General features: G+C 29.6%; 2 protein-coding genes across 2 annotated transcripts; both read left to right on the plus strand.

Annotated features, from left to right (window-relative positions):
* Window positions 1–5,482: 5,482 nt before the first annotated feature.
* LOC114189200 (E3 ubiquitin-protein ligase At4g11680-like) lies at window positions 5,483–8,348 on the plus strand. The gene is made up of 3 exons (XM_028077914.1): window positions 5,483–6,723; window positions 7,588–7,978; window positions 8,075–8,348. The coding sequence occupies exons 1-3, from the start codon at window positions 6,290–6,292 to the stop codon at window positions 8,219–8,221; spliced, it is 972 nt and encodes a 323-aa protein (XP_027933715.1). The 5' UTR covers window positions 5,483–6,289; the 3' UTR covers window positions 8,222–8,348.
* Window positions 8,349–11,928: 3,580 nt separating this feature from the next.
* On the plus strand, window positions 11,929–13,679 carry LOC114186671. Its single transcript, XM_028074648.1, has 2 exons — window positions 11,929–12,066; window positions 12,998–13,679. Exons 1-2 carry the CDS (start codon window positions 12,045–12,047, stop codon window positions 13,333–13,335), a joined length of 360 nt encoding a protein of 119 aa, XP_027930449.1. The 5' UTR covers window positions 11,929–12,044; the 3' UTR covers window positions 13,336–13,679.
* The last annotated feature ends 320 nt before the right edge of the window (window positions 13,680–13,999 follow it).

Raw genomic sequence — 13,999 nt, forward strand, 5'->3', positions numbered from 1 at the left:
AAATTAAAATTTAATAATATTAAACTAGAAAAAAGAAAAATCCATGTATACCAAACCTAATTCTAAATTGATGGAAAAGAACCAAATAGCTAAATTCGGGTGGTAAATAATTCATTGTAATTGAGATGGTGGTTTAGTTAGGTATATAAAAAATAAATTTGGATAATATGGTAAAAAGAAAAATATTCAGTTTATGCTAAAACAAGTGTTACAAGACTACTGGGCTGTGATGGGTAATAGGAATCAGTTCCGCTTACAACACTAGAAAAAAAGTGCAGTTATGTGAGTAGATAACTGTTATGGGTTCAGTTTTTCAAAACTTAAACTAATAAATATTATAGTTCAATTTTTCTATTTCAGTTAGTTTTAGTTTAATATAATTAAATTAACTATAGTTCAGTGTAGTTAGGTTATTTTTGCCCAGCCCGAAGCGTCGTCGATACCCTTTTAGCGCCTAATGCCACACCAAAATTCAATTAGAATTAGTAATTTGGTTTGTGCATTTGGCTTATGTGTCAATTTTACTGCTTTTCTAACTTGTAATTGATTACCAAAACAATGTATAAAATGTTCCCTCATAAGCCAATTACTCAATCTCAATTGTTAACTCTCAACCATCCCAAATACAACCATACAAGCAATAACTACGAACATTATATCACAGAACTTCACACGTTAAGCTCAAACACCACTCAAATGTCAAACTCAATCATGTAATACAATTTTCTCATTCATTCAATTATCACACATCTAACCAAATAAATCAATCAAAGGTGACATACCAAATTTAAGGTAAAAAACACAATGTACCAACCATCCATCTAGACAAATAAAAAAAAGGGTTAAGTATGTTTTTAGTCTCTAAACTTTGACCCAAAATTGAAATTCGTCCCTGGTTGAAACTTTGATGAATTTTGGTCTCTAAATTTTAAAAATGAATGAATATAGTCCTTTTAACCCAATTTTGTTAATTTCTTTTTAGGTTTCGAACGCATTTCTTAGTAAATATTGAGCCGAGAATGTGTCAAGCAGCATAAACAACTCCAATATTAACATGAAACACATTCCATATGTTGAAAAAAGTCAATGTAATTGGGTTAAAAAGACTATATTCATTCATTTTTAAAGTTTAGGGACCGAAATTTATCAAAGTTTTGACTAGGGACGAATCTCAATTTTTGGCCAAAGTTCAAGGACTAAAAACATACTTAACCCTGAAAAAAAATTGTAAGAATTAAGATTAGATTTCCTTACGTTGGTTAAACAATCATTTAACTCACATTTGCTTTTTAGAGTTTCATTTATCACAAGTTGACCAAACTAGACAAATAAAACCCCTATTAGAAATCTATCTAAACATATTACCATAATCACAAAGCAACAAAGATTTATTTTGAGCACCTTCGAATCACATGCATTGCATTACTTTCCACATGCAAACTCAAAGAACAAAACAACCTTAAAAGGGGTAAAAAGTGAATTTACTTTGTTCTTTACTCTGATCGGATGAATATATAGACCTCTCAATCGTGAATCTATAAATGGTCTTTAATTATCAAACAAATGAGAGATGAGCTTAAAAGGTTAAAGAGAAGATAAATGAAGTTTTAATATATTTATAATTAAGATTTTTATGAATAAAATAATTGAGTGTCATTATTAAAATTACTATTCCTCTTAAACTATTTTTTATGTCCTTAAATTTACTTTTCTTCTTATTCTCCTTTTTCTAAAGAAAAAAATTGTTGTCAAATTTGTTTTCATAAATACAATAATATATTATGACTATTGATAAAATCGAGTGCTATAAAATAATAATAATTCAAGGTCTAAAAAATAATTTAAATTCAGATTCATTAAGATTATAATAATTTAAAATCCAAATTATCCCAAGAAAATAGGTTCTTCAATTTGCCAAAGAGAATCCATATTCAAGTTTCAAACTCAATTTAAACCAAAATTAACTAAATGCAAGTAAGAGTGTTTAAGAGAATTTCTTGCTTTAAATGTTAGATTTAGTGGATGAAACTTTTTTGTAGGCAATGGTGTGTGCTTGTTTTACGTTGAAAATGTGAAGATGGATGGATGAATTGCTTTTGGTTATTGTGAAATCGTGAAAGGGAAAACCTTGAAAATGAAGAAATGAAAATTGGAAGAGAAACCAAAAAAGTTTGAAAATTAGGTTAAGACAGAATTGTGATGTTGATGAAAAATATGAACAAAGCCAAAAGAGGGTGAAGAAGAAGATGGAAGATGCAATTTCTCCAAAATTGCTTCAAGATCATGTAAGCATTTTTTTTTTCTTTTCTGTTAAAGAATTTGATTTGTAAACATTGTTAATTAATAGATCATTAATTTGTACAAATTTCTAACATGATGTCTCTTGAAAATTGCATTATAAGTTAGTGCTAAGATTAAAATTGTCTAACTTTTAAATGCATAAGAATAAATTTACAATCAAAATTATTGGAATTGAAATTATTCTCACATGGAAAAACTGAAAATGGTTGGAAAAGAAATAAAGGGTATTTCATCATTCTCAATACATAATGTTGGTGTTCATTATATAATTGAATTATTTAAAAATAAATAAATTAAATTGTTATTTTAATTTTTAGAAACTGAATTACTTTTTTAAAAATAAATTATGAGTTATGATATTAAAAAATGTATGTTAAAATAAATTTTTTATTGATAATAATTTAAACAATTTATAAACTTCTGACCATTTATAGGTGTTCAATTTGATTAAATTCACTTAAACTACAATCATTATTCAAACAAGTCAGAAACTTCTAGTCATTTATAAGTGTTCATTTTTATTAAATTCACTAAAATTACACTCATTATTTAAACAAATATTGAATTAAGTTTTATCAAATTACTTTTATAATTTAAATCAAATTTTATAGTAGCTGAGTAGAATCGTGCATTTTATTCACTCCTAATAATAATAATAATATTTTATTTATGAACTATATGTATTTTCAGGAGTGACACTTATGTTTGAATATTGTAAAATCAAACCCTTCCTAGAATAAAGATTAACAAAATAAAAGATCAAAAACAAATTTTACTCAAGAAGAAAGAAAGTTTGCTGGATAGTAAAACTGAAAAGAAAAGATAAATAATGAATTTAGTTTTTCTCCACAACAAAAAAATATATTTGTATATTAACAACTAAAGTTTTTAAGGAACCAAAATACACTTATCTTAACAACTAATAACATTTTAAATTATTCAATCAATCTTTTCATACACTTCCACTCTAAATTAACGTTAGTACACATACACTAATATTAATTAATGTTTTTTATGAAAAAAAAAACAACTTTTCGTTGAACAAAAAAAGATATTGCTGCCACAATATCCAATTTTCCATTGAAAGTTATTGTTTTTCTTTGCAAGAAATATGAATAATTAATATTTCATGTCCCCACATGCCAAATAGGGTCAAATTGAAGTCAAATAAGTTAGAAAGAAGGTTAAAGTATTTTTTTTTTATTTGTTAATTATAGGTTGTTCTTTTCCTCTACATATCCACCTAATAAGCAACATGTTGCCAATTTTGATTGGTCATTCAAAGTTTCAATTCTAGTTCTTCAAGTAACATATCTACCCAACTTCTTTCAATTCCCTTTCACACACTTTCTTTTCAAGTCACCAACCTAATTTAAATTACAATATTTTCAACTCCTAAAAAAATTTAAGCATTTTATGTTGTGTTTATGAAATTCATTGCCACTAAATTTATTTTCTATTTGTGATGTTACATGTGTTAATAAACCACTTATTAATTAACAATTAACAATAATTAAACAATAACCAATAGTTGAGTGTACATGGCTCCTACCCATCAATTTCTTGGCCTCCATTGAAGCTCTTTGGAGTCAAGAATAAAAATATGTATAATTGTAGTACAAAAGAAAATGATGTATGAGCTAAAGTTTTTATCTTTTTATTTTTTGGCTCAACATTGTATTTATTTTCCCTTTTATTTTAATGCCCATTTGCAATAATTGCCCAAAAATATGATCAAACTTTGCCATCATTTCGGATAGGCCTTCTTTCTATCACATTAATAAGATGATGTTGACTTCCATTAACTAGCTTCATCCAAGAAGTTTACTTTGTTGGCTTTTAGTAATAGTTTTTCAAGTTCTTCACAAATAAGATTCAACCTTGCTTATGTTCAACTCATTATAACGAGAAAAAAAATGATAAATTATAAGTTTGATTACTTTTTGTTTTCACTTTCAATCACAAGAACTATAACAATAACCTTTTTTTTTTTTACTTTATTTTATGTACAAATATAAAAAAAAAGGCTAAGTTAACGTGACAAATTTGTAATTAAAATTGAAGAACAGAAGTAAACAAACATATCCTTGTATTCAGGTGGCCAAACATCTCTTTTGACAAAAGAATGTTACATTGTCTCTCATTAATTGAAAGTTTTAGTAAATATTCTCACAGCTCTACATGGAACAGCGCCTTATGCAGTATAATCGATCATATTACAAATTACAACTAGAAAAATGGATTTTAAAAAGAATTTTTATGGTTTTTAGTATTAAAAATTAGTTAACTCGATCTAACTTATTTTTTGTGAACTAAAAATTTTGTAGTCTAATTTGATCTATTATGGATCAATGAGTTAAGTAAATTGATTTACTTCAAAATTATTGTTAATGAATTATAAATTAACTTGATTGAGTCAAACTTCTTTAACTCGTGTATTAAGTAAATTAAATTTAATTTGACCACATTTAAAAAAATTACATTTTTCTAATTCAATCGAACTCTGACTTAAATATGTGATGAACAAGATTAATTCACCACAAGTCATTTTAACATATTTGTTAAAAGAACACCACCAACATGCTTATTCATGCCGAAATAATTATCTGTGTTCACTCATGATTAGCACAATTAGGTGAAAATGTTACATGACCCACAGTGCAAAGTTAAGCAAAATGAAACTATCTGCATCATTAGACACAACCTTGATCCAAATAATGATGTAAGCAAAGCAACCAAGTCATTATCTTCACCTCTAAAAATATCAGAACAGGTTAACAAAACCAGTGCTCCCAATTGAAAATTGTGGCCAAGATGCAAAATTGTGAGTGATTCCTACACCCAAGTAGGGCCACAATCCTCTTAACACTGACACAAATTGCTGGTTGGATTAGGTGGGCAACCATTTACCACACCACACAATATCAGAATCACTTGTCCCCGCCAGAATTCAAATAAAATTTTCTTGGCTTGTTTTTAGTTATATCATATATAACATAAACAATGCATTTATGAAGGCCACGTTATGAACAAACAAACATTACCCCCTTGGAGTCCTACGTAAGTATGAATGTATCAGATACTCACTTTAAGTCTTATCCACTTGAATTCAAAGAGAGAAAAACTAATAAACTTTACTTTAATTCCAAAATAATAAGAGGGGTGAGAGAAAGAAAGAAAAAAAAAATATATCTTTGCGTTTGTCTTAATTTTCTCAAAGGAAGAGAGAGAAATGAGGAAAGTTCTGAAAAATTGAACTCCAATTGCTTTCTCAGCAACTCTTACTTCATAGAAAATATAGCTATAGGAGAAGTTGGCCAACGGTTAACTTCCCTCCAAACCTTGAGAGTCTCTTGTAATCAAAGCAAAGTTCAGTAGTCGATTCTTGGTCACCTTCTGAGACTCAAACTTCACCTTCCTGACATACCCTTCATACCAATCTTTCCTTTCTGTTTCCTACCTTCCTTCTATATACACTTAATCTCCAACTTCTTCTCACTCACTATACACTTTTTCACCCTCTGAGATTTTCTTTTCACTATCTTATGCTAAAGGGTTCATGGCATGCCCTTGAAATCTTGGTTTGTAATTGTAGCACTAGTTTGGTTTTGGTGCCAAGTCTTTGAGCTATGGTGGTGCAGTGAATAAGGCTTCTGGTTTTCAAGAATATTGGAGCTGGTTTTCAACAACTTTGGTTGCTGAATTTCGTGCTCTTGAGCCTTCAACAGATGGTATTTTTAAATTAAAGTTCTTGAATGCTTCTTATGCCTTTTAAATTATCTCCAAGACTTCAAAAAAGTTGGCTCTCTCCTTCAATTCTTAAATGCTATGTACTGAGAATCAAACAAGACTTGGTCTCAGGAACACACACGTTTTTCAATTTTGGACTGTTTCTGATCTGAATACATATATAGAGGCAAAAGGGTATCTTCTCTTCACCATCCTCTATTCCTTTCCAAAGACAACATTTCCATTTAATTGAAGCAGCATGGCTTCTTTTCCTTCAAATTCTGCATCAGAACATAGCATGGCCAGTGCACAAAGCAGCTCCTCACCTTCTTTCATGACTAGAGTGGCCATGAGAGTCTCTAGATCAAGATGGTTCACCTTCTTGAGAAGAGTATTCCATTACCAAAATGGACCAAGATCTGATCTTGGCTCCAACCCTTTCAATTCTAGCACTTGGATGATGCTGGAGTTGGTTGCTTTACTGATCCAGATAACAAGCACAACACTCACTTTGGCCATTTCAAAGACCGAGAAGCCTATTTGGCCTATGAGGGTGTGGATAGCAGGTTATGATACTGGGTGTGTTCTTAATCTGCTGCTACTTTGTGGCCGCTACTATCAACTCCATGTGACTCAAGGAGGTGCTCTTAACCTTTCTGATTTGGAGCAGCAGAGAAACAATGAAGAATCAAGGTACCCTTTTCTATTCATTTCAACAGTTTTCCTTTCACTGTCATTAGCAATTAACAGTACCAGAAAGTTAGAATTTATAGGATACTCATTGTGTGAATGTGCTGAAAACTTGCCTGGTTGGACTTAGAAAATGTTGACTCCATTGGTTTTATGGCTGATTTCAAACAACTTCAAGACAGAATCTTCTGTAATAAAAAAAAAAAAAAAAACTGTTGAACTTTAATTGAGTAGTATAGTATTTCAACTAGAAAATATGGAACTGCTAAAGTTGGACTTTTGATTTTTTTTTTTCTTAAGTGCCAATTATTGTAGTGGGCCTATGGATTTGCACATGGTGCACATGGGGAAACAGAGCTGGAAAGGGGTCAGAGCATTGATGAAGATTGAAACTATTGTAGTTTTAATAATGCACCTACACTTTCATCACATAAGTTAGGATATGAAGACAATATATCATTTTTTAACTTTTAAGCATGAAATAATCAAAATTTCAGAGTGAAAAAAGGGAATGAGAAAGTACCAAACTTTTTCACTGAAAAAGAACTGGTTGCAGCAGGAACCAAGCAAAAAGATATACCAGACAATAGATTCTTGATTAGCACAATTATTTATGAATTCGGCTTACCTAACCTAACCTAGCTTTTATTGGGTCAATAATCAGGCACCATTTTCCACGTTTGATAATTCAAACAAAAAGCCTAATAACATTTTGTTATTAACAGTTATTAACAAAGAAGCATATTTTTATCAGTTTAGAGTGTTTTGCATCAGAAACCACACACAGTCAGCGAAAATTTTAAACTAATTAGAACAAAAGTCAACAAACTTACATCTGAAATTTGTTTTGAACTATGCATGATGCAGTGTTCTGAGGGGATCACATTTGATGGACAAATGCAGAAGTTCACTAGAGCTTTTCTTTGCCATATGGTTTGTGATGGGCAATGTTTGGGCCTTTGACTCGCGTTTTGGGTCATTTCAACAAGCACCAAAACTGCAGGTGCTATGCATGATTCTACTAGCTTGGAATGCAATATGCTACTCTTTCCCTTTTCTGCTGTTTTTGCTCTTGTGCTGCTGTGTTCCATTGATGAGCACCCTCCTTGGATACAACATGAGCATGGGCTCCTCTGCAAGAGGGGCATCAGATGATCAAATCTCACAAATCCCAAGTTGGAGATACAAAGCTGCTCACACCAACTTGGACTTTGCCAATGACTCTCAAACCACTCAAAGATTGATCAATGATGATCCAGTAAGTCACACTAGTATCATAGAAAATCTCTAACATTTTTTATTTATTATGATGTTTGATATTGAATTGAAATTGTGTTGTTGGGTGAATTGACAGGAATGCTGCATTTGCTTGGCCAAGTACAAAGACAAAGAAGAAGTTAGGCAATTACCTTGTTCCCATTTGTTCCACCAAAAATGTGTGGATCAATGGCTAAGAATCATATCATGTTGCCCTCTTTGTAAACAAGGATTACAAAGGTAGCCATCACACACAACACTCAACAACAACATTCATCTCAATATATATATTTCCAATTATTTTTGTATTTTTTTCCCCTTTTTTGGTTACATGAGTGAGTTTGTACATGTACACAAGAGGTCACCAGTAACCAAAAAACTACACAGAATACTTTATTCTTAGGAGTGAATCAATCCCCTTACTTTTCATATTACTCCATTGTTTCTACAAGCTTTTTCTTTCTTATTATCATGTCATTTAAATCTTATTGTAAGTTGTACCGAATAATAATAAAGTAAATATTTATATTTGCTCCTAATTTTTTGTATAATAAAATTATTTAGAGTACACTTGTTTCTGTTTATTTTTACTTTAATCATATCATTAGGACCACATATTTATCGGTTTTCTCAACAACTATTGCTTCCTAGAAATTTAATTGACCATTTTCAATGTTGTCTTGTTATGAAACATTACTCTTGGATACCGAATCTAGTATCACTCGAAATTAGTGTTTTTTCTTTTATAATTTAAATGCATTTTTTCTTATTTGAGTTTAATTTTAGTAATTGAGATACTTGTTATATATATATATATATATATATATATATATATATATATATATATATATATATATATATATATATATATATTTAAGTTGGGAAAAATAATCATTGATATGTACGGATGGTACATTAAACTAGATTGCCATTTTCAATGTTGGTTGAATAGATTTTGCACCATTAATGAACTCAACTCGAGTGATTGCAATCCACGTTTAACATGTAAAATCTTGAACAATTTAAAAACATGTTTAGGTTACAATTTATTGGTTATAAAAATATGAATTTGATTTCATACTGGGATAAGGTTTTGTTGTAGCATGAGTTTGATCAACATTTGAGACTACATGTTCACAAACACAGAAATTAATTAGAATTTATTTGGAATAAAAAGATAACGTAAAGTTTTTTTTTTTTAATCCTGGCATCTAATTATGCATTACTGTATAATTATTATTCTTTTGTGAAATTTGCTTTGAAAATTATATTCACATTGTCTATGAATGAATCAAGTGGTAATTTCTTCAGAGTTGTACCGTATGATTTATTGATATTTCTAGCCAGACCTTTGGTCAGGCAGTTCAAGAAAAAGCGACCGAAGAGTCCGTTACAAGCAAATAATCCCATGGGTTGTTGATGTGACAATTTTTTCGGAGTGATTTTAGGGAGCTCACGACCTGAGCGGCCATAGCCGCTCATTCTAGTGGAACTTTGTCGCTATAACATAATTATGGAGGCTTAGACAGCACGCACGACCCTTCAGTCGGACGGCTGCATCAAAACAAAATCGTAAATTAAAGTAATACAAGTCGTCAGTAATCGAGTTTAAACAACAATTGGGTTTGGCTCGTGATTAAGAAAATCTTAATCACATGCCCATGTCAAACACTATAATTAGGAATCCAAGGTAAATTGGTAAGGACTTTTACTTCGTATTTATTATAGCATTAATTGCACTCACCCGAACGGACTTGAATTGACTTAAGCATCAAAACCTTATCGACAGGTACCCCGATCGTCTGGACAGTCAAACGGGATAAAGAGGATTGAATGTGAAAAACTGCTACGAGAAAAAGATAAGAACAAATTGAGTGTTTTTAAATAGGTGCTAGGTCCTTATACTCAAAACAATAGTATATCATAATCATACTTTCATTATTTAAACAAATAATCAATCACATGGGTTAATTTAAAAAAAAAAAATCTTAAAAAGATACTTTTTTTATTAAAAATTAAATCGACATCAAGATAATGAATACGATTTTGAGAGTTTATATTGTTATGTTTTTATTTAAAAGAAAAAAATTGATACGTGTATCGCGAGAGGTGAAATAATAAACGTACCTTTTTTAACACTTTTTTTGTTGTGTAGAAATTTTAACACTTTTGATGCTTTAATATCTATAGTTTTATCGATTAAATAAGAGTTTATATTTGTTAACATTTCTTTTAATTTTTATTCAACGTTTATTTTTCAGCAAATTGTGTGGAAATGGTTGATGGTTTTAAATTGTTGAGTCCATCTCAAGAATCTAATTATTGAAAAAAGGTGAGAAACTGATTCTATTGTATCCCCATGATTGATTTAATTCTGCAAAATATTAATAAATTTGAAAAAAAAAATATGTTATTTTACTTGTAAAGATTATATATACAATGAAATATTGTTTTCTTGCAAACATACTCAATTATGAAAAAGAAAAATATTAACTTTGCCGTGATGAGGTACTTCCAAGTATTTCTTAATTTTTAGTAAAAATCTTAAATTCACATTACACATTCAATATCTTTGTTTTGTTTCCATTACCATCGAAGATAAACATATGAATTAATTGTGGTTTTTGGATTTGTTTTTAGGATCCATGGAAATGAAGTTGATGAAAAGGGAATCATATTGTTTTCATATAAAAAAAATATAGAAACTAATTGAGTCAGAAAAAGAATAAAAATCAAATTAATAATTAATTATTTTTTGAACTAACACGTAATTATTTTTAACTTGTGTTAGCACTAATTTAAAAAAAATGAATTATGCTGACCTATTTGTCAAATATTAAACTCAATTAAATAGAAAAATATATAGAACCAAAACAAAACAAACACCTCAATATAGAAAACAAATTATTACTTAAGTAACACAAATTTTATAACAAATCAGATGAGAAAATTAGAAAATTGAGTCATCATATTTGAATTATTTTAATAGAGATAAAAATAGATATTAGAACTTAGGTTGACTTTAATATTTTAAAACTTTATGACGAATGTTTTCAAGTATTAATTTACTATCAATATTTACAAGAAATATGAAAATATGTTTTTGATTATTAAGTGAAAATGATGTCAAAATAAAAAAACTTTAAAAAAGCAAAAAAAAAATGTCTTTCCCCTTATATTATTATACAGAAGCTAATTTTCAACACTAATTCCATTTATTTATCTATACCAATATGTCAAATGAATACTTAATAACCTAATTAGAAATAAAATTTGCACATTAAACATTTCACACTCTATTTATTTTTACATTACTATACTCTCCCACAAGCCTAAGTGTCAAATCACTCCACATTTTATGCAGTACAACACAAAAATTGAAAAACTTACAAATAATGAAAATAATTTTTTACTACTAAATTTTGACAACTTTTTTTTATAACCTTAAATGTTAACTTTTAAGTGGTTTTCCATTTTTCCTTTTTCTCATTTTCAAGATTTAAAAATCATTTAAAAGATGACACTTCATGTTGTAAAAGAAAGTTATCAAAGTTTAGTAGTCAAAATATTATTTTACATAAAATAAAGATCATAAAAATGTTGGAAAACAGTGAACAAGTAAGTATACGGTGACATTGTGAGGCTAATTTTTGGTAAAATAGTTAAAATAAAGAGTTACCAATGGTGATCAATGAAACCCTAATAAAGGAATATTATTTTTAACAGACTCTCTTTCTACCTCATTTCTTTTAGAAAAAAAAAAAAGGTAACTTGAGGTTACAGATTGTTGATTGGTTTAAAAAAACACAAATTTGAAATAAAAATGGTTGATTTGATAAAAACCACATATTTGTGTTTACAAAATTAAGTTAGTTAACAACATTCCCAATGATTTAGGGTTACTTACGGTTTTTTCTAATGGAGTTTTCACTATTTTTTCTTTTGTGGAAAGCATGAACTGAAAATTCCACCTTCTTCTCTTCTATCCTTCTTGCTGAGAATTCAAAAAGAACATTGAGAAAAGCTGGTTATTGTTGAGTCAAGGGAGAACTTGCTCTGCTTTTTGCATGCCATATCTCACAAACACAGGTAACAAAATGTCTCTTCTGTTTTTCATCAATGTTTTCTTTGTAGTATTCTCTTGCTTTTACCAACATAAACTCTCATTCATAATACCAGGTTGTTAATATTAAGCTCGATTTACAAAATATAAATGAGAGCAAACTTTATTTTATAGGTCGATTTTATACGGTAAAATAGAGTTAAAGTTCACTTCCTAACGGTATTCATAGAGGTGACAATTAGGGTCTGGCCTGTCGGGCCGGTCCGCAGGCCCGCGAAAAAAACGCGGGGCGAGCCAAGGTAGTGAGCCCGCACGGATCGGCCCGCAAGCCCGCATAAAAATTCAGAAAAAAAACTTACAATTGTGTATATTAATTACTTTTTTTATAAACTCTTGCATTAACGTTTCAAATTCGTGTATAACTGGAAAAGACAAGTATTATGTATTTTTTAATGTGTTAAAATTTAAAAAATACATTGTGTATGTCATAGTATGAATATGAATATGATGAAAATGTTGAATTATCAATTTATCATCCAACTCCCCAAAGTCTTTACTTAATTTTGTGAACTTCTTAAAGTTTTCCAAATTTTAAACATTGAAAGTTTTATCATAAAAAAAAAAAAAAAAACAGGCCAGCCCGCAGCCAAGTGCGGGACAAGGCGGGCCGGTGTTTGCAGCCCACATAAAGTGTGTGGAGCAGGACGGGCCAACCCACGTTGTGCGGGCCTTATGCGGGCCAGGCCTAAACGGGTCGGGCTGGCCCACATTGCCATCCCTAGATATTCATATATAATAACAACAAAGCATGTTCTTAGTTTATCGATAAAGTCAATTCACAATATTCAAGTGGAAACAAACTTCACCTTACAAACTAGTTTTGTGAAATTGAGTTAAGCTTAAAGTTCATTTCTTAACATGAACGTGTAATCTATTCTTGATGTGATATGTTATTAGGAAAAGTTTGTGATAGAAGAAATATGGAGCCAAAAGCTGAATATCAAAAGCCACCAAAGACGATGCTTAAAAAATTGTCTGATAAACTCCCTGAGTTGGACGTTGAAATACTAAAGAAGAACTCACACATGCTTGTGTCACCAACTTCTCAAACCCTAAACATGAAAAAATCACCTGGGAGGGTGAATTGTCTATGCTCACCCACCACACATGCTGGTTCCTTTAGATGTCGCCACCATCGATCTTATGACATGCGTAGAGGAAAATCGATTGGTTCCAACCTCGCAGAATTGGGTTCAAAAGCTGGTCCAATAAGTGACTCACTCAATGCTCAATAGCTTGCAATGCAAATAACGAGGTTGCATATATATATTCATAGAGTAAAACCATGTTTTGATCTTTCAAAAGGGTAAAACTCTTGTCATATTAATCTTTGAAAAAAAAAAAAAAATTATATATCTATTCTTTTTCTCATCACTTTAGTCTTCAAAAGTTTTTATCATTTAAATAAATCAGGTGTGACTTTTTTTTTCAAATTTTGAACTAAAGTGAATGATAACTTTATTTGAATTTTCTTATTTTCAAAGATTAGAGTGACTATGAGAACCATATTCTCTATTTACTCTATTTACATATACACACATACACTTACACAAACAACTATTGCTTGTATAAAGTGATTATGACGAATTCTTTAGTTTGATAATGATATAAAAGGTTATTTCTTGAACAAAAGCTACTTATGTTCAATTTCTTTGTATGTTGTTTTCAAAACTTACAATTGAATCATATATATATATATATATATATATATATATATATATATATATATATATATATATATAAAACTAAATAATAAACATAAACATGTATTTAATTGTGTATAAAATAGGCAAATCATAATTAAAAAATTTATAACCTAACTAAGGAACAATAATATGCGGCATTTTTGTGTTTCATGGTCTCTCAAGTTAAAATTGTAAAAATGGGTCGATTACTTTT

This window comes from Vigna unguiculata, chromosome 6 (genome assembly GCF_004118075.2).
Source record: "Vigna unguiculata cultivar IT97K-499-35 chromosome 6, ASM411807v1, whole genome shotgun sequence".
In the NCBI taxonomy this organism is placed as follows: Eukaryota; Viridiplantae; Streptophyta; class Magnoliopsida; order Fabales; family Fabaceae; genus Vigna; species Vigna unguiculata.

Bases quoted from the DNA above. Each gene is read 5' to 3' on its own strand.
- LOC114186671 (XM_028074648.1), top strand. From the start codon at position 12,045: ATGCCATATCTCACAAACACAG. The intron at 12,067-12,997 runs GTAACAAAATGT...ATATGTTATTAG, and splicing joins GCCATATCTCACAAACACAG to GAAAAGTTTGTGATAGAAGA.
- LOC114189200 (XM_028077914.1), top strand. From the start codon at position 6,290: ATGGCTTCTTTTCCTTCAAATTCTGCATCAGAACATAGCATGGCCAGT. The intron at 6,724-7,587 runs GTACCCTTTTCT...TGCATGATGCAG, and splicing joins AGAAACAATGAAGAATCAAG to TGTTCTGAGGGGATCACATT. The intron at 7,979-8,074 runs GTAAGTCACACT...GTGAATTGACAG, and splicing joins GATTGATCAATGATGATCCA to GAATGCTGCATTTGCTTGGC.